An 18,237-nucleotide genomic window follows, 5' to 3' on the forward strand; every position below is an offset into this window, starting at 1 on the left:
GAACGTGCAAAATATGGCCCAACTCCAACTGCCAGTTCCTATTCGCGCACACTATGAATTGCGCTTTACAGGTTAATTATTTACCATTAAATTAGACCATTAAATTAGCAAAATAAAATGACAAAAATTGCCCCAAAAAATCAACTGGCGATGGACTCAGCCAATCACCGATAGCCGATATATTCGTCCTATCGCCCAACCCTAGACTTAATATGCCAAATTACTCACTTTTTAACTTGGTCTCAACACAAAATAATTTGTCACAACTCGGCCAACCCAGTAGTTCACATTCGTAAAAGTAAAAGTCGTTCTCTAAGAAAGTAATTTCTAATGTTCTAAACTGGTTTTCCCAGATGAGAAAGAGTCTGCAGCTCAGATCACGAACCTGAACCCCAGCAGCTGAATTCACTAACGTTAATTCTCTCTCTCTTGTTGCTTCTCTCTTCTTCGTGTTGCTTCTCTCTCTTTCCCTTTGCTGAACAAGCAGCCGATCACATCTGGCTCTTGATCAGCTGCTTCCAGGATTGAAGCCATCTGATGCTGAAAATATTTTTTTTTTTTTAGAAAATCAGTTGATGATTTCCCGAGAGTAACGAGTCTGTTTTGAAACTGTAGTGAGTAGAAAGTACAGATTTTTCTTTTGAAATGTAGTGAGTAAAAGTAAAAAGTCTTCAGTGGAAGAAAAACTTGAGTAAAGTACAGATACTTGAAAATCTTACTTAAGTACAGTAATGAAGTATTTTTACTTTGTTACATCACACCTCTGGTTTTATCTGGTTTTATTTATTTAAGGTAAAATATCTTCTGATGTTGGATTTTAAAGCACATCCAATTCCTGAATTGAAAGTGATTTGGTCCCACGCTGCTCAGGAACTCAGCAGCAACAGAGAGAGCGATATGGAAGATAAGACTTTATTTCAAAGTATCATCACAAGTATAAAAGAGAGTCACTGACAGTCTTTTCCTGCTCAGATCCTCCTCTGAACGTCTCTGGAAATCTTCCCTCTGCTTTAACACATTTCACTGCCTGAAGTCCAGAGAGTCTCTTCTTCAGCCTGGACTCCAGCCATGTTTACAGCTTTGTGTAACACAGTGTATATTAACACCGAGCTGCTTGTTTGTTCCTATGTGTTACATGTATACTCGTGGTAAAAGTAACTGATATCCTTGTTGAATATTCAAGTAAACAGCATGTACTGTACATGACAGGATCCATCTATCACAGATACCGAACGTGACGAAACATCCAGCCGTGAAATAAAGCCGTACTTTTGTTTCCTTGCATTTTTACGATAATCTGCCGACGGCCAAAAAGCTCAATTATGTAACCGTACCGTATCAAAATGATCCGGAATTAGCGGTTTGATTCATTGTCTGTGAGCGGCGTGTTCTTCCAGTGAACGCTGCCCCTGGCAAAAACACACAGCTCCACTCGCTGCGGAACACGATGTCCCGCTCCGCCGCACGCAACCGGCTGAGCAGACGCCCGGCAACATTTCCCTTGCAAAACACATTGCTCCAGAAACCAGTCGGTCAACGCTGTAAGGAAACACCGAAGCCAAGCATCCGTTTGATCTTTTTTTTTTTTTTTTATTAGAAAACAACAATTACAAAAACTTTGGCAAGTTTGGTGAATCAACAATTGCATTTGTATAAAATACATTCAGTTTTTTGTTTTGTTTTTTCTCAGCGCGTGCCACCGAAGCCGCACCGCTGACCCTGAAGGCTTCATTCACACTCCTAAGGATTTTTTTTTTTTTTTTTTTTTGGAAGTGAGGATAGAAACATAATCCTCGAGTCAGTTTTTTGGAATGTTCTTTGTCCATACGTTTTTTTTTTTAAAGTGGCATCTCCAGCTTTAAGGCTTGACGTTAACGCCGAGCAGTGTGTGTGTGTGTGTGTGTGTGTGTGTGTGTGTGTGTGTGCTGGCTGAGCTTCACACACAGCGCCTGCAACACCGAGGCATCTGGCTTCCATCAGACACTCAGACCACATGGCTCGAGTCCTGCTCCTCCTCCTCCTCCTCCTCCTCCTCCTCCTTCGGCCTTGTGCAGCTTAACACACAAACTTCTCATCCTCTTTCATCATTGTTCTTAAGTCAACAGTGCGATCTGTCCTGTCACCTCTGTGCCACAGGCCTTGCATTAACACAACACCAACTTCTCTCGTGGAATTCATCCACATACGTCCGTTTTTGTTCGATTTTCTTTGCTTACAGTTCTCTCAGAATACATTCAGTTCGACTCTACGGAGAGAACTACTCCCTCAAACTCTCATGCAAATCATCTCTCCTCATCTGCAGATAATTAAGGCATATGTATTTTTCCCTTTTACATATCGTTACCTGCGTTAGGTTAAAATATCTACATCTGCTGACTCGGCTTTTCTGCTCCACCATGATGTTTCAGATATGTGCTTATCGTTCGTTTGAGTAGTAGAAATCATCATGGGCACATCTTGAGTCACAACGCATAGCAATGTAGGTGTTGCCAGGCAAATGGGAGCTGGGCATTGGAGACAACAGTTGCACTTCTCTCTTTACGCCTTTCAAAGACAATAATGTGCTCATTTGCAAATGAGCCGCCAACAAACTGTCCAACAACTTTACAAGAGTTTTTTTTTTCCAAACATCTGCAGCTCCAACTCTCCGCCTGACAAACATCAGGTGATCTTTTCCCCCCCCAGTATGTCCCAAACTCCTTAAAACTCAAACATCGTTTCTCGTGAGGGATTCGTTGATTGGGAGGTATTCGCGGCTCGCTTCGTCCAGAGCCAAAATCACTTGGGGGAGGACAGGAACCGATGGGGAGAAGTTACTTCCTTCTCATCTCTGACCGGACAGGAAAGTGTCCCTCTGTCTTTCTGGATTGGAAAAAAAAAAGTGGGGGGCTTCTCCGCCGAAATCCAGTTCCTGTGAGCTCCTCCCTCCTCTTCCAGCCTCTCGGCGCTCCTGTCCCTCTCCGCGGCGCCGGGTGGGACCGGGTGCCATTTACCAGAGAGAAGTAATCCAGGAGAAGACAAATCTCTTGATTCCTTTTATTAATTTAAGTCGGGTCGTCTCTTGACGCTCGGGCTGGGGCTCATGGTTCAACACGTCATGCAGCGAGGTCTCATGTTGATGGGCTGAGGGTTTGGGTCGATCTGCAGGCATGATGGGAAAAGAAAAACGACATGAGACACACAGGTAAGACATGAGACACACAGGTAAAGACTTGACTTGGCAGATGAACCGATGTTCTTCCAGGCAAAACATTTGGAGCTGGAATATATTCAGCCTCCGCCCACGGATTTGTTTTCATTTAGCTGCTGCTGTCCAATTCAGTTGTGATTTTTATGTTTCTACTTGTTTCTTTTGGCGGTGAGATGTTTCATAACGCCTTAGGGTTTTATATTTTCTATCTCACCTACACAAACTGGAAATCTCTTCTCTCATTTTACAATACACAAACGGAGCACGGTGGCTGAACCGCGGGCGTTAGGTGGGCGTGTTTCTGTGGCGGGGCGGCGGCTCACCTCGCTGTACACCGGCGGGGGTCGGAAGCGGAACTCCTGGACGAAGGCCATGAGGGGGCGCTCCAGGATCCCACTCAGGTCCTCGGCGGGACGGGGGGCCGCCGGGTTGCGCTGCTCGGCCTCCTCCTCCGTCACCACGGAGCTGTAGTCCGGAGGAGCTGTGGGGAGAGGGGGGGGGGGGGGGGGGGGAGAGAGAGAGGCGGGATTAGTCAGCCGGTCCGACTCAGAACAGCACAGGTCCAAACACGAAGCCCTGCGGGACGCCGCTGAGTCATTACTGCAGTGAAAACTCTGAAAACCCACATAGCCTTAACCGCTTTTTCGCCAACAGACATCGATTCGATCCAACATCGAGTCTCAGCTGAATGGAAACCTTTGTTTGTTTGTGGGTGTTAGCATCTCACCCGCTGTGATTTTGGCAAATATGGATCATAAACATGAAAGGAAAAGGCCCACACACTCACAAAGAGGTTAGAGCGCCGCTTCAGATGCCAAAAAAAAAAAAAAAAGGTTGTGATTTATTCACATACTGGAAAAAATTAAAACTGATAGTATCACTTTTTTCCACTTTAAATATTTTCTAATATATGAATAAATCACATATTTTTGTATCTGAACGCCTCTCTAACCTCTCTGTCAGTGTGTGGGCTTTGTCTTCATTCATTTGTTTGACTATTTTACTGCTCCTACGCTCCGGGCTTACTCACTGCTAAGCTCCGAGTCAGGAGTGCAAACTTTCCTCTACACTGTTTGGTTATGGATCATAAAAAAATGGTGAAGCGGACAATAAAACTGTTGAAAAGGAAGGTAAGACTGTCCTCGTTTTTTTTTTTTTTTTATAATCCTGTCCTCTGCAGTGTTGACACTTACGCTCCGGCTGCTCGGGGATCGCCATGCGCAGCCACTCCAGGTTGACGCTGTACTGGCTGCTGACGCTGGACGTCCGGCTGCCGAAGGGGTGCAGGGGGATGGTGCCCATGACCAGCGGCAGCTCCAGACACAGCTTGGACGTCCCGGGAACGTCAACGCAAACCTGGAAGGAGGGAGGAAGGGGAGAGAGATGTTAGGACGCCGCCGATACAAAGTCCTCCGTATCTAAAAGGCGCTGGCATGCATGGAAAGAGAAAACGGAGAGTGAAAAGTGGGGGGGTCAGTTCTAGTTCCTGGTTCTATTCCCCGTCTTCCCACTGATGCTAAAGCTGTAAACTACTAAAACTGTCTTGGATAAAAGCATCCAAAAGGTTTGCATTAGCGGTTCTCAACGTGGGGTCCAGGGACCACCAGTGGTCCGTGAGGGGCTTCCAGGGGGTCCACAGCAAATTGGTGAGTTATTAAACTTCACCATTATTTAATTTACAAGAAGTGAACACAATTAGAGAATGTAGAAGAATGAGTGTTTTGATCATAGTTTCACTGTTATTGCTCTACCTACAATACAGATAGTCATGGGATTCTGGACAAAATCATATCTGACAATAAAAATATTCTCAGATTTGGGTCCAAGAGACAAAATCTCATCAAATGGGGGTCCGTGGCTCTAATGTGGACTAAATTAGGGGTCCTTGATATGAAAAAGGTTGAGAATCAGTGGGTTTACATGATGCTAAAACACAAGCTGTGGGGTCATTCCCACTTCACAGCGGTTAAGCCGGACGCTGAACTCACCCTGAGCATGTACTCCACTTTGATGATGCGGCACTGCAGGATGGAGGGGCCGACGGGGGGGATCTTGATGGCGCGGCCGTGCCACGTCTCCCGCCGCCGGGCGCCCACCACGTCGCCGCTCAGCGTGGCGACCACCGAGCGCTTCTGCTTCATGGTGCCGCGGGCGATGAAGGTCTGCGTCTGAGTGATGTAGGCTTTGGGGACCACCGAGCGGGAGGTGGAGTTGTCGAACTCGGCGAAGACGGGAATCACCTCGCCTGAGGAGGGGGGAGGGAGGGCGGGGGGGGGGAGCGGGTTAGGACCTGGTGACTCTTCTATACCGGCCCACAGAGTCACACGCTTCAAAGTGTTTATTTACTGCCTGGACAAATGATTTGGAAGAACGTTTGAGAATGTGATGTGCCAGCTTAGTAAGAGGTTAGTGTTTATCCTCTTATCCTTGTCTGACCCAACAAATCAAATCTCAAATCGTTGGTTAAAGTGTTAAAATGTAGTAATGAGATTATTACAGATGTGGCTGTATAGGTGCTGGATCCTCACCTGGTGTGTAGCCTTTGCGGTCGATCTTGGCAGTGACAGAAACCTGTCCGAAGTTGCGGTACCAGACCCGCGCCATCTTATCCTTCGTCCCGGCCTGCGGCGCCTGGAAAACCAAACCGAACGCTTTACATGAGCGAAACGCCTCGGAGCGGACAGAAAAACACAGCGAAGTGACGGGCGGAGCCGCTCACCAGTAAGGCCGGTGTGTTGATGTCGATGGGCTCGATGACGGTGAACTCCTTCTTGATCTTCCTGACGGTGGCCCACGGCCGGTGCAGCTTCACCTTCACCCAGTAGCGGATGCTGCCGTGTTTCCCCTCGAAGGACGTGACCAGCGTCTCCTCCGGCAGCTGGAAGCTGAACGGGAATTCATGTCTGCCGGCGGGAAGGACGGTCGGTTCGCCGTTATCTGAGGGGGAAAAACATGGAAAACAAATTTATTCATTTGTTCGTTTGGTTTTGTTTTCGTTCATTTGGTTTTACATCGTAGGGCATTTAGCTGACACTCTTATCCAGGGTGATTTACAATGAGAGCAACTGCAGAATAAACCTCAGACTAGACAACCTATATCACAAGCAACCGACAGTAAAGAAAGTCAAAGGTCAGAGCCATAGAGCCTTGTCAATATGTCAATATCCCTGTGACCTGTTGAATGATCATGTGAGAGAGAAGTGCTGGGAAGACAAAGAGCAAACAAAGAGCAAATCAGAGCGAGAAGATATGATCCGGTTTCTGCTGGATGTGTTTCTGAACTTTTGAGACCCGGTGAAGTCGTGGAACAGCCTTCCCTAAAGCTACAGATCAGCCGAATCGGTCAAATGTTTAAAAACCGTCAGCAAACCTATTTTTAGTCGTTGGCCTTTCACTGTGTCTGACATGTTCTTGCTTTAATTTCATGCTTTTCACCATGCTCTTCTTTCTCTTGCAGCTTAATTTAGCTCTGTTTGTTCCACCTTCTGCCTCCTTTTTTCCCCGTTGAGAATACTCATGTCATTTAGAGTTACAGCCCATTTACTTAAACGTCTAGTTTAGATTTGTATGTAATCGTACTTAGTTTTTTTAAATCCAAACTTTACAGTGTCAAACCCAGCTCGAAATGAACTGCTGTCCCCTCTAACAGAGACATCCAAATATAAGAAGTGAGCAGATGTGAGCAGACTTCCATTCCTTCTTGTGGCCGTGAGATGAAAACACTCGACTCAGCTCAACGGAATAAGGAGAAAACAAGAAAGTTTGGCTTCACGTTTCCTGTGATGGATTCTCCTCGCTCTGTGGAAGTTTGTTTTTCATACCGGACAAGAAGGAACGAAGGAGGAAAAACGAGTGCTGACATCCGCTACTGTGCCGGGCCGCTGGCACTAAGTTAAAAAAAAAATGCTGCTATTATTCTTTAAAGCAGCTATATAAGTAAAGCTGACTTGACTGGAGGGCTTCTTTTCAGGAGGAACGCAGCCTCTCTCATTCCTCCAGTCCTGCAGCACAAGAGGGGCGGCTCCTCCTCCTCCTCCTCCTCCTCCTCCTCCTCCTCCTCCTCCATTGTGCTGACGGAGAACATGTTTTCCTCGAGCTGCAGCCCGTCTCAATTTCTTTTCTTTTTTTTTTTTTTTTTTCTCCCTCCTGTTGCCACACAGGTTCAGGAGCACGTGTAAGCGTTTAACAGAGGCGATGCCTTTTCTGTCGCTTTTGTTAGTCAGAAACTCCTGTCTGACTTCCACAACAACAGCCCCGACTGTCAAATCCTTCCAATGGGGTCGGGCTTGTTTGTTTTTGTCTGTTTTGACCGATTCCACCGATACATTTTCACACACACACACATTTCAAAAACAACACCGATCAAACTTATTATATACTAATGCTTTTTTTTTTTTTTCATTTTGCTGTCCATAAGTAGGTTTCACAATGACCCAATTCATGCAGAGAAGCTTCATACTTTAGGAAAACGACATACACCACGACTGACTCCTAAACTTTTATGCTGCAAAACAACTCCGGTCGCAATGAATGAACCCGAGGCTCTCTGTTTTCACCGAGGAGAAAAACAGCAAAAAAAAAAACAGAAGAGGTTTAATCCCACTATTGTTTAATTCACTAGATGTTTGCACAATGAAGAGAGGTGTGTAAAGACAAAGACGGCTGATCACCAGTTTCACTCTCCCCAGTCTATAGTAAGGAAAAGTTTCAAGTTATAACCAACAGCAAAACTCTCCTCAGCTGGGAGAAAAACAACCAGCCCAGAGTCCAACAGAATAGTTTCATTTCACTATCGTTTCATTCGCTAAACATTTACACAGCGAGAGAATGGCGAATGATGACTGTTTTGACACGGATACAGAATTTGGTTTCAATTTCTGCATCTAGAAGCATCTGTTTCTATATCAAGTCGAGACGTAACTCCAAAACCTTCCTCAGATAGGAAACAACAAACCCAGGGTCCCATCACAATGAGGAGCAGTTTAATTCCACTATTCTTTCATTCTTTAGGCATTTAAACAATGAGAGAATGAATAAGGAGAGCTGTTTTTACCCTTCCTCATTAGGGACAGTTTTATAACTAGTCTGTATCAAGTTATAATTCAGAACCAACAACCAAACTCTTCTCAGATGGGACGATAACAACTAAGCAGCTCCTCAGCAACATGAAACAAGACTTAAGTTCCACTGTGGTTTCATTCACTAGACATTTGCACAATGAGAGAATGTGGGACTGTTTTGATAAGCTTTCACTTTCTGCATCTATTTCTGTATGAAGTTAGACATAACTCCAAAACTTTCCTCAGTCAGATGGGAAAAAAACAAACAACACAGCATCAGTCAACAACATGAAATAAGATTTAAATTCCAATGTGGTTTCCTTCACTAGATATCTGAATAAGGAGGATTGTTTGGATCCTAGTTTACACTTTTATCATCAGTTTAAACCCCTTTAAAACTCCTCAGGATGCAGTGTGATCAAATGAGGCTCCCGGGTCTATAGTGTGCCCGTCCGGGTCTCTGTGCGGACTGACCTGCCTGCAGCAGCACCTCTCTCCGGTTCAGGTACTCCACCTCGTCGCTGTAGTTCTGGGTGTACGCGGTGCTGGACCCGGCGGACCGGGACTCGGTCCAGTGGACTTTGGCGAAGCCCTCGGCGTGCAGCTTGAGGGAGTCCACCCGGCTCTCGGCGCCCAGCTCCAGCACCACCCGGCCGGACACCACGTCCCCGCTGCTGAACACCGGGGGACAGTCCAGCTCCGGGGAGTCGAACAGGACGTAAAACTTTTTCAGCTTGTCGAAAATCATCTCTTCTGCTTCTGCTTCGGGCTGTGCAGACTCCTCTGGCTCGCTTGGTAAAACTCAAACTGTTGCAGCGGTCCGGGCTGCAGCGCTTTTTGCAGGCGGAGGAAGGGGGCGGCCGCTCCGGGTTTATTATGTAAGGCCTCAGGAGAGAGCTGGAGGCCGAGCGTGCTGCCTTCAGGGGGCCCCGCCTCGGCTCGGACGTCCCAGCTCCCCGGACTCGTCGCTGCATTCAAGCGCTTTTGGTCGGAAATAATGATAAAGCCCTGAACCCCTGTGCCGCGGAGGGGGGGACACGCCGTGAGCCGCGGAGGGACGAGAGTCTGCGGGTTATAACACCAACCTACAACTAATATATTAATAACAATAACAATAACTACAGCTGCTGTTTGAATGGTCAAAACACCTTCAACCAGAGAGAGGGGGACTGACCAATGAAATCAGTTGGTGTACAAAACCTGCAGACTCTTGGTTTGAGACCACAGCTGTAACGAAATAATAATAATAATTATTATTATTATTATTATTATTATTATTATGGTGGCTGTTGTTTTGTTGTTGTTTTTAAATCAAGTGACACAGAGACATTTTGTGCTGCAGCAGCAGAGTGGAAACGTGCAGCAGGTGTGTAATTGTTTTAATGAATTTATTGTCATAGTTTTGTCACATTTTGGTGCAGATATACAAGCTGCCCTCTTGGTGTTGGAAGAGACAACAGCTGCAAAAACAACAACTTCCAGACAAAGAGGGAGAACAGAAATATACAGTGATAACATTTACAAAGAACACCAAATATTGATAACATAAAACAATAAAATACATAAAATACTTTTTTCTCTCCTCCTAAAAGTTGCATCTTGTGAACCAGGATGTCATAGAAAATTCCCACTTTCCAGCCATCTTTACCACTTTGTTGGCTCGGTTCGCGTGCGGCTCTACTCGAGAATCCCCACATTTCCGAGCCGCGCCTGAAGGCAGCATAATAAACATGTAGCCTGGGTGTGGAGGCAGCAGGAGGAAAACAGGCCTGGTGATTGATGGTTACAGGTTCTGAGACGAAAACAGGCTTACTGAGCATGCCTCAGTCTGGCAGATCCTCCCAGAGTTCACAGAAAAGAGTTTGGCTGTTTACTCCACATGCTGCATGTCGCTCTGAACATACTGTTACACACACACACACACACACACGCATGGGAACACGCTGCTCTGTGCAAAAACATGGAACTCAGTGCAAACAAATCCCCTCGTGGAAGAGAGCTACAGTCCTCCTATTGTAAATTATTAGAGGGAGACTGGAGAAATATCAGGAAAACTACAAGAAGGAGATAAAAAAAAATACCACAAAGTTCCTAAAACACAAAGCAGCAGCCGGGTCGCCTGCATGAATCACATCCCGTGCAGAATTTTCTTATCACATCAAATTCACTTCTTTAAAATGCAAACAAAGCCGGTTGTGAAGTGCAGAATTGATTTTCCTTCCTAACTTCTCTGTGATCAACACACCAGACTCTCTCTCTGGCTGCTTCTTTGTTAAGTTTGGTTTGAGTTTGAGTTTTCTTCTGTTTCTAAACTCTGAGCTGCAGGAGAAGAATCAGGCTGCTGCCGTCTGCTCAGAAAAACAAAGTTGTTTACTCCTTTGTTCCCCGGGAGGAGGAGGAGGAGGAGGAGGAGAGAGCTGTAGCGCCACCGCCTGGCAGAGTGGAGGCTGACAGGCTGACAGCTGCATCACACACACACACACACACACACACACACACACACACACACACCCCGCCTGCACCGGACTGCTGTCAGTGTGACGCAGGAAACTGCAAACACACTTTCAGCTGTAAAACTCCTGCTAGAAACCAGAGGATGAAGCTCATGGAGTGAAAAAAAAAAAAGTGAAAAGCACAATACAGTTTAGGGCTGCAACTAATAATTATTTTCATTTTCAATTAAAATTTTTTTGATTAGTCAATTAATCGTTTAGTATATAAAATGTCAAAGATAATAACAAATGCCCATCACAGCTCCCGGAGTCCAAAGTGACTTTTCACATTTCCTCCTCAGTCTGACCAGCAGACAAAAAAACCCAAAGTATCCATAAAGATATGAAACAGAGAAAAGCAGCAAATCTTAACATTTGTGAAGCTGCAGCCAGTAAATGTTTGGTACTGTTACTGATAAATGACTAAAACAAATAATTGATTATCAAAATTCTAACAGATTATTTTTCTGTTGATCCGACTAATCAACTAATCGTTTCAGCACTGATACTGATATTTTGCTGAATGATAATTGTCCTAAAAATAAAAACAAAATCCACCACTGAGGTCAGACAGAGACAGACAGAGAGAGAGAGAGAGAGACAGAGAGAGAGAGAGAGAGAGACAGACAGACAGAGAGAGAGACAGACAGACAGACAGACAACATACAGACAGACAGACAGACATGAAACTTCAACTGTTCAATTTGAAGTCCAGTGGATTTTGTTTTTATTTTTTGGACATCTGACTACCTGGATGACTGAAATGAATTTACACTGATGATTAATATTATTATTATTGAGCCCCAGGATCCCTGAGCAAACATGAACAGTTTAATTTCACTGGTGTTTTACTTCCTGTAGGTTAGTGTAAAGACAGACTGTGTGAAGAGTTTTCACCGTCTCCCACCTTCAGTACGATCAGTTTGTAATTCTGTACAAAGTTCTTAACTAACAGCAGAACTCAGATGGGACTCCTCAGGAATCCGGCCTGAGGTGGAGCCTGAGGTGGAACCTGAGGTGGAACCTGAGGTGGAGCCTGAGGTGGAGCCTGAGGTGGAACCTGAGGTGGAACCTGAGTTGGAGCCTGAGGTGGGACCTGAGGTGGGACCTGAGGTGGGACCTGAGGTGGAACCTGGCCTCCCACGCCTCCTGCTGGTGATCAGGAGGAACAGCATGGATCTGTCCCAGCTCTGATAAGAGGAACATGTGGGGTTCTGCACAGAACCATCCGCCTGATAAACACCCGACCCTCTGGCCCCGCTCTCAGCACTTTTACTTTTACCTCACTATTTACTAACCACATTCATCCAAGCTGTTTATTATTTTCCCTGCCTTTTTTTTCTTTTTAAAAAGGAGTTGCAGAACAGATGAAGGCAGATGGAAGCGTTGAATATTTTAATTTGGCACTTAAACTGAATAATAATGCAAGAAAAAAAAAGGAACACAGTTTTTTATTCAGTTTACAGAATGCCCTTATAAGTTCAATAACTGGGTCAATAACATGAGGACATCTGTCCTCACTTAGACTTTTTAGAACTGAAAAATGTCCCATAGTGTTTGCCATAGAACAAAAAGTAAGGAGACTAACAGTAACAGATTTAGAGGCTTTACTGAGCCTCAGCCACCTTCAGGTTAGAAGCTTCTGCAGAATCCTGTGAATGTTCCTCTCCTACCAAACGTCTGGTTTTCCTGCAGGACAGTTAATCTCATGCTATTTATTTTATTACTGAAACAACATTGTGGGGGGTTTTGTGAAACTGCCAAGCTGATAAGTGATAAGGTTCAGCAGATCTGGAGAGGTTCAGCAGGTTTAAACAGGCTGCTGTTCTCCACCGAGAATAAAGTCGACTGATTGAATCCTGTGGTGGATCTGGATTTATCCACACTAAAAACACCTGAACATGTGGAGAGATTTTTTTTTTAATGATCTGGAGTTTTTGTCCTTACGATCATTTAGATTTTCCCCACACAGCACTTTAAATAAAAGTGTAAGTTGTCTTTGTAAGGCTGATACTGATACTTCTGGACTGAAGCTGCTGATAAATTATATTTTCTGCAGATTCTCAACAAGCCTCTGAAACATTCAGAGCATCATGGGACACTAAAACTCTCCACTGAAACCAGACTGATGAGATTCTGTTAGTGTCAGCAGCTCTATAAGGCAGAGAGACACCACACCTGTTCACTGGTAGAGAAACCCTGGGAGACATTACTGCCTTTAAATGTGGAATTAATTAATACAAAAATATTTTAGAAAAATTAAATGAATAAAAAGCAGATGAGCTTTGTAAAGAGTGTTTACTGAACAGGCAGCAGCCTGCATGCTGGAGGAGGGGACGGGGGGGCGGGGCCAAAGAGCCATGTGTTGTTTTCCTGGTTGCCACGGTGACAGAGGCTGCATTTTTTAAACAGCCCTCCTCCCTCCCTCCTCCCCTCCCTCCCTGCCTCCTCCCTTCCTTCCTTCCTCCTCTCTCCTCGGCCGACTGCCCCAGTAAAACACAGCTGACCTTTGACCTCATGAGGACAGTGAAGCTTTTAACACAAGAAATACGGCTTCAAAACAGAGATCTATTTCCTAAAGCTCTACTTTTAAAGTTTGCATGTACTTCTTTTTATATTTCTGAGCAACATGCCAAGTCAAATTCCTCGTATGTGAAACTTATTTGGCCAATAAAACTGACAAGCTGCCAGCTGAAGGGGGAAAATATCATTTCCACTATTATTTCCTGGCATAATTTTGCAGATCTGACAACACTGGCTTGTGCAGGAGGTGGCTTTAGGAAAAGACATGAGGGGATATTTTAGGAAAACAAAAATATATATATATTTTATATAATTTATAGAAGGGTAAAGTCCATTTATATGTCGATGATGTGGATTTAACAGATACTCTGGTTCAGCCTCCACTCATCTTAACTGTATCAGGATTCATTCATAACAAGAGAAGCATCTTTTTGTGGTTTTTGTTGTTTCTATTTTTATATGACTCCTTTTACTTTATATTTTTTTTTGTGTTTTTGTTTATTCATTCATTACATCTTCTTTTGTTCCTTTTTTACTCGACAGCTTGTATGTTCAGTGTTACTGTGAAAATCAATAAGTATTGTTTAAAAAAAAAAAAAGATTAGGAGTGAAGCTTGACTTAGTTCTGTATAACATCTGGCAGTTTAGGTCTTTTCAGTGCTTCAGTTCATCAGTAACAGCTGGTTTTCAGAGGCTCTATTGATGTCTATGGTGTTATAAATTAGGGCTGAACAATTAATCAAAATTTTATCAAAATCGCAATATGGCCTACTGCAATTTTCAAATCGCAGGAGGCGCAATATTTGTTAAAGGTGAAATGTGTCAAAATACCATTTTAAAGTAAATATTGTGGTGCTGCAGAGATGTCCTGGCCTACACATCATATTCTACAGACTTAAGAAAACATCTTTGTTTGGTACAGATCCCCGCAAAAATCACACCATAATCATTTTAATACGTTTTTCAATGAAAATGAGAATAATGATGTAAAAATTATCATTCCTTCTAATATCGCAAATCATATCGCAATTGCAATATCAGTCAAAATAATCAATTAGATATTTTTTCAAAATCGTTCAGCCCAATTATAAATGTTAGCTAACTCTAGTTAAAGCTTCACTTGGAAACTTTGCACGGTAAGTGGCAGCAATAGGGAACTGTTTGAATTCTGAGGACTTAATTACCCAGAAGTCCTGTGTGGTGAGGTCAGTGAAGCGATCTGTGATGCTTTTCTACCAAAGGAAACCAGAGGAGAGAGGAAAAGAGTCCAGCTTTCTTTTCTTCTTTTCTTTTCACTTTCCCCCACTTTTCCCTCTTCAGTTTGGATCGGTCACTTCCTGTTTCCCACCAGAGAGCAAAGTGACAGCAGAATTTAATTTGGACGATCTGGGAGAATCTACAGCTCAGTTTAGTGGGGACGAGACGCTTAAGAGTCAGAACATCGTACAACTGCTGCAGGTCTGAGGTGGAAAATGGAAGATGAACTGCTGTAGAAAGAGAGGCTGCCTGAAATGGATATAAGATTTTAACTTTTATCGCGATAAAAACAATCAAGCTAATTTTATCTTGGTGACTTTCCATTATCGGGATAATCGTGAATATCCTCACATGAGCGTGAATATCCTCACGAGTGACTTGTCTAGCTGTCTAGCTCACTAACGTACAGTCCTATTGATTTCCTGATTTATTTTGAATTGCCACTTGCCACCAGGGGGAGCCCACATCTTTCCAGTCAGTCGTCACCATGGCTGAAGGCTCGGCTTGCCCATTGTATCCCCCACAAAAAAAATGGAAATACTATGGATTCAAAACTAAGGAAGGACAGAGAGATGAGGCCCACCTGCCCTCACCTGTCCTATGATGCAATGAAAATATCTGTTTCTTAACAAAATGTAAGGTAAGGTGATTCCAGTATGTTTTAGTGCCATTTTAAGAGTTTTAAGCATATTTTGATGATTATCGGGATAGTATCGTGAATCGCAATTATTTTGGCCAGGATAATCGTGACATGAAATTTTCATATCGCCCCATGCCTGACGGACACTTCAGTCTGGATCTGGATCTTCCCGCTGCGTTCCCTCTGCCCGGGCCGCTCACTCCATTTCCCTCCAATCATCCTGCTTTTGGAGAGTCAAACCGAGCGTGTTGTGTACAGAGCGTCCGAATGAAACATTAACCCGTCTTCTGTTTATTTACCCTCCGCTCCGATGGCCTACATTCTCCCCCCTGTCCCACTGCTGCCGTCCACATCGGGGGAATTTCACACTTCGCGGTGCCGCGTGTCCCGCACAACGCAGAGCCTGGAGGTTCAGGTGTGTTTATTTGGGCAGAGTCTTAATGGGTTTGTGTTTAACGTCGGGGGTTAGTTTATCTGGTCTCTCTCCCTCTCTCTCTCTCTCTCTCTCTCTCTCTCTCCCGTTACACTCGGCCCAGGTGGCTTCAGGCTGCAGCGAACACAAAAAGAGATGCAGTCCTACATATAATCCTATAATACATTTTAGAAGAATACCATATGGATGTCACAGCAAAACTATAAACTAGGGCAAATATCCTATAAGAATATTGCAGTGATATGGTAGGAGGAAAAATACCAGACAGTATGATACAGTCAGTAGTGTTCAGTACTACAGACACACTTTTAAGTCCCTATAAGAATATTATAGGAATATTATAGTGTTTTTTGGTTTGGATGATGGATTCCGAAATAGCCTTTTTCACTATGTAATTTCAAAATAGGGTCAAAGTTGACTTTTAAAGAGGCGCTAGTGTAGGAACTCAAATTTTCATTTATTTATATACATATCTGATCTAAGATGTGTAATGGAGACATTGTTCAAATTATATTTCATCCGAGTTATGGCATTTTCAAATATCCATGTTTTTTTTTAACTGGCTTTAGTTTTGGACTAACTCCAGTCAATGCATCACAACTGGACTTGGTGCTGTCTATTTGCGGAACATCATGACAAAAACATCAAACATTTTTGTTATCCTGAGTCATACGTGAAAAACAAAATCATGAGAACTGGAGAACACGGAAAAAATCCCTCTGCATGTTGCTGGTTTGCTGCCAGAGAGCCTGATAGAGAAGCTGGTCGTTTCCCAGCCTGATAACAACCTGCAGAAACCATCGAGTCCAAGTCATGTGACTCAAGTCCCCACCTCTGGTTTCTGCAGGTCTGCTGGTTTAGTGGTTTGGTCTGTTTTGATTGTTTGAGACTTGACTTGATGCGTGAAGAGAAGACTTGAGACTTGACTTGACTTGGGTTCTGGTGACTTGGGACTTGACTCTGACTTGTACTCTGGTGACTTGAAAAGGTTTCTAAAGTCTTGACTTGAGATCTTGTGTTTGTGTAAATGACTCAGATTGAAAGTGATGAGATTTGTTCCAGCAGACGACTGAATTTAAATTCTGTTTTCTGAATTTGTATGGAATGATTGAATTTATTGAAGTTGAAACTGATTATAGAAATCAAACTCATGATGCTCTTACCAAGTTTTTATCCTATTAAAACCATATTGCATTGAAAAGTCCTAGATATTTAGTTTTCTTTAAGATATTAAATTGATACTGGACTCTTGATTTGTTCTGACTTGACTTGCTGTTCTACATTTAGACTTGAGACTTGACATTAATGACTTGGACTTGACTTGGTGTTTTACATTTAGACTTGGGACTTGACTTGAGACTCGTGCCTCTAGACTTGAGACCGACTCGGGACTCGAGCAGAGTTGACTCGGTCACACCTCTGACAGAAACGGATCAGCACTGACCTCGGATCAGATGCTGCCTCTTCCTGAAGTAGGTGATCTTGGAGGTGTAGTCGTTGTAGACGGAGTTCATGCCGACGCTGCGGTTCTCCAGCCAGTGCGCCGTGGCCACGCCCCTCCCCAGCACCTTCATGGAGCGCAGCCTGGTGTCCCGCCGCAGCTCCAGCACCGCCCGGCCCGACACCACCTCCCCGCTGCTGAACACCGCCTCGGCCGGCCCGTCCAGCTCCAGACGGAAGCTCCTGATGGCTCCGAACGTCATGCCTGTACTGACCACAGAAACACAGTCCATTCATATATTAATATAATAATAATATATATACATTACTGAAGCAATCAGCCAATGGAGGCCGTTGTTTAGTGATTTTAGAGCCGTTTGTAGAATTTGTGGTTGCCTAAAACCCTCTCAGCTGCTTTAAAATCACTGTAAATACTGCAAATATAGCCTCAAATGCCTTGATGCGTTTATAACACACCATTACAATAAAAAAAAAAACACAAAAAATCTTTTAGTTTTTTTTTTTAAATCAATAATAATGAAATGTTATTTTTCCACCACCTACATAAGTAGCAGTGAGTGATGATTGATATTCATTATTTATTGTTTAACAATATAAACAGTAATTCTGTTTATATTTACCGTTAGTAAATAATTAATGTTTAATTTTAAATCAACAATATTTACATAATCATAATTCCAAGTTATAATTCTTCCACCAAGCTAAATAGTTCTCTTACTCGGTCTGTGCATTAATATTTAAATGCACAGTTATGTGATCACATAACAGTAAATAATTAATGTTTTCGGTTTAATCAACAATATTTCAATATTAACAACAAAATGTTAAGATTCTACCACCAAGCCAAACAGTTCTGTAGTGCTGGGTCGTGATTTTCTGTCAGCTATTAATATTTAAATTCACCGTTATGCGGCCACAGGTGCGTGGTTATATCACGCATTTAAAAACCGTTAGGAACGCGTCTCAGCCAATCAGAACTGAGGACCGGGACTATGTTTTACAAATACCAGCTGTCCTGTCGCCAGTTGACGGTTCAAGTGTCTCGTACTCACCGGCGGTGCGGGAACAACGATGCAGTCCGAAAACAGGCGACGGTTTGTCCAGGAGAGAGAAGACGCTGCCTCGGTGTCTTCTGGGTAAACGGCAGCCTGTATTCACTCTGGACTTCTCAATGGAAGCCC

At 43.8% G+C, this 18,237-nt stretch overlaps 1 protein-coding gene across 2 annotated transcripts; it reads right to left on the bottom strand.

Moving 5' to 3' along the window:
* Positions 1-859: 859 nt before the first annotated feature.
* Positions 860-17,298, bottom strand: arrdc2 (arrestin domain containing 2). Of its 2 annotated transcripts, none has more exons than XM_071514280.1 (7): positions 17,040-17,298; positions 5,910-6,127; positions 5,719-5,821; positions 5,179-5,435; positions 4,384-4,546; positions 3,514-3,671; positions 860-3,141 (listed from the first exon to the last, which is right to left on the bottom strand). In XM_071514280.1, the coding sequence occupies exons 1-7, from the start codon at positions 17,296-17,298 to the stop codon at positions 3,088-3,090; spliced, it is 1,212 nt and encodes a 403-aa protein (XP_071370381.1). In that variant the 3' UTR covers positions 860-3,087. The 2 variants fall into 2 exon arrangements, with proteins under 2 accessions (XP_071370381.1, XP_071370380.1); XM_071514279.1 differs by lacking the exon at positions 17,040-17,298 and adding an exon at positions 8,725-9,048 and having other exon boundaries at positions 861-3,141.
* Between the last annotated feature and the right edge of the window lie 939 nt (positions 17,299-18,237).

This window comes from Centroberyx affinis, unplaced genomic scaffold, assembly GCF_046629955.1.
Source record: "Centroberyx affinis isolate AG114_WGS23_722 - 3 ecotype Tasmania unplaced genomic scaffold, CSIRO-AGI_Caff_v1 ptg008366l_1, whole genome shotgun sequence".
Lineage (NCBI taxonomy): Eukaryota > Metazoa > Chordata > Actinopteri > Beryciformes > Berycidae > Centroberyx > Centroberyx affinis.

Bases quoted from the DNA above. Each gene is read 5' to 3' on its own strand.
- arrdc2 (XM_071514279.1), bottom strand. From the start codon at position 8,998: ATGATTTTCGACAAGCTGAAAAAGTTTTACGTCCTGTTCGACTCCCCG. The intron at 3,672-4,383 runs GTAAGTGTCAAC...CTCTCCCCACAG, and splicing joins GATCCCCGAGCAGCCGGAGC to CTCCTCCGGACTACAGCTCC. The intron at 3,142-3,513 runs GTGAGCCGCCGC...TCATGCCTGCAG, and splicing joins CCCCGCCGGTGTACAGCGAG to ATCGACCCAAACCCTCAGCC.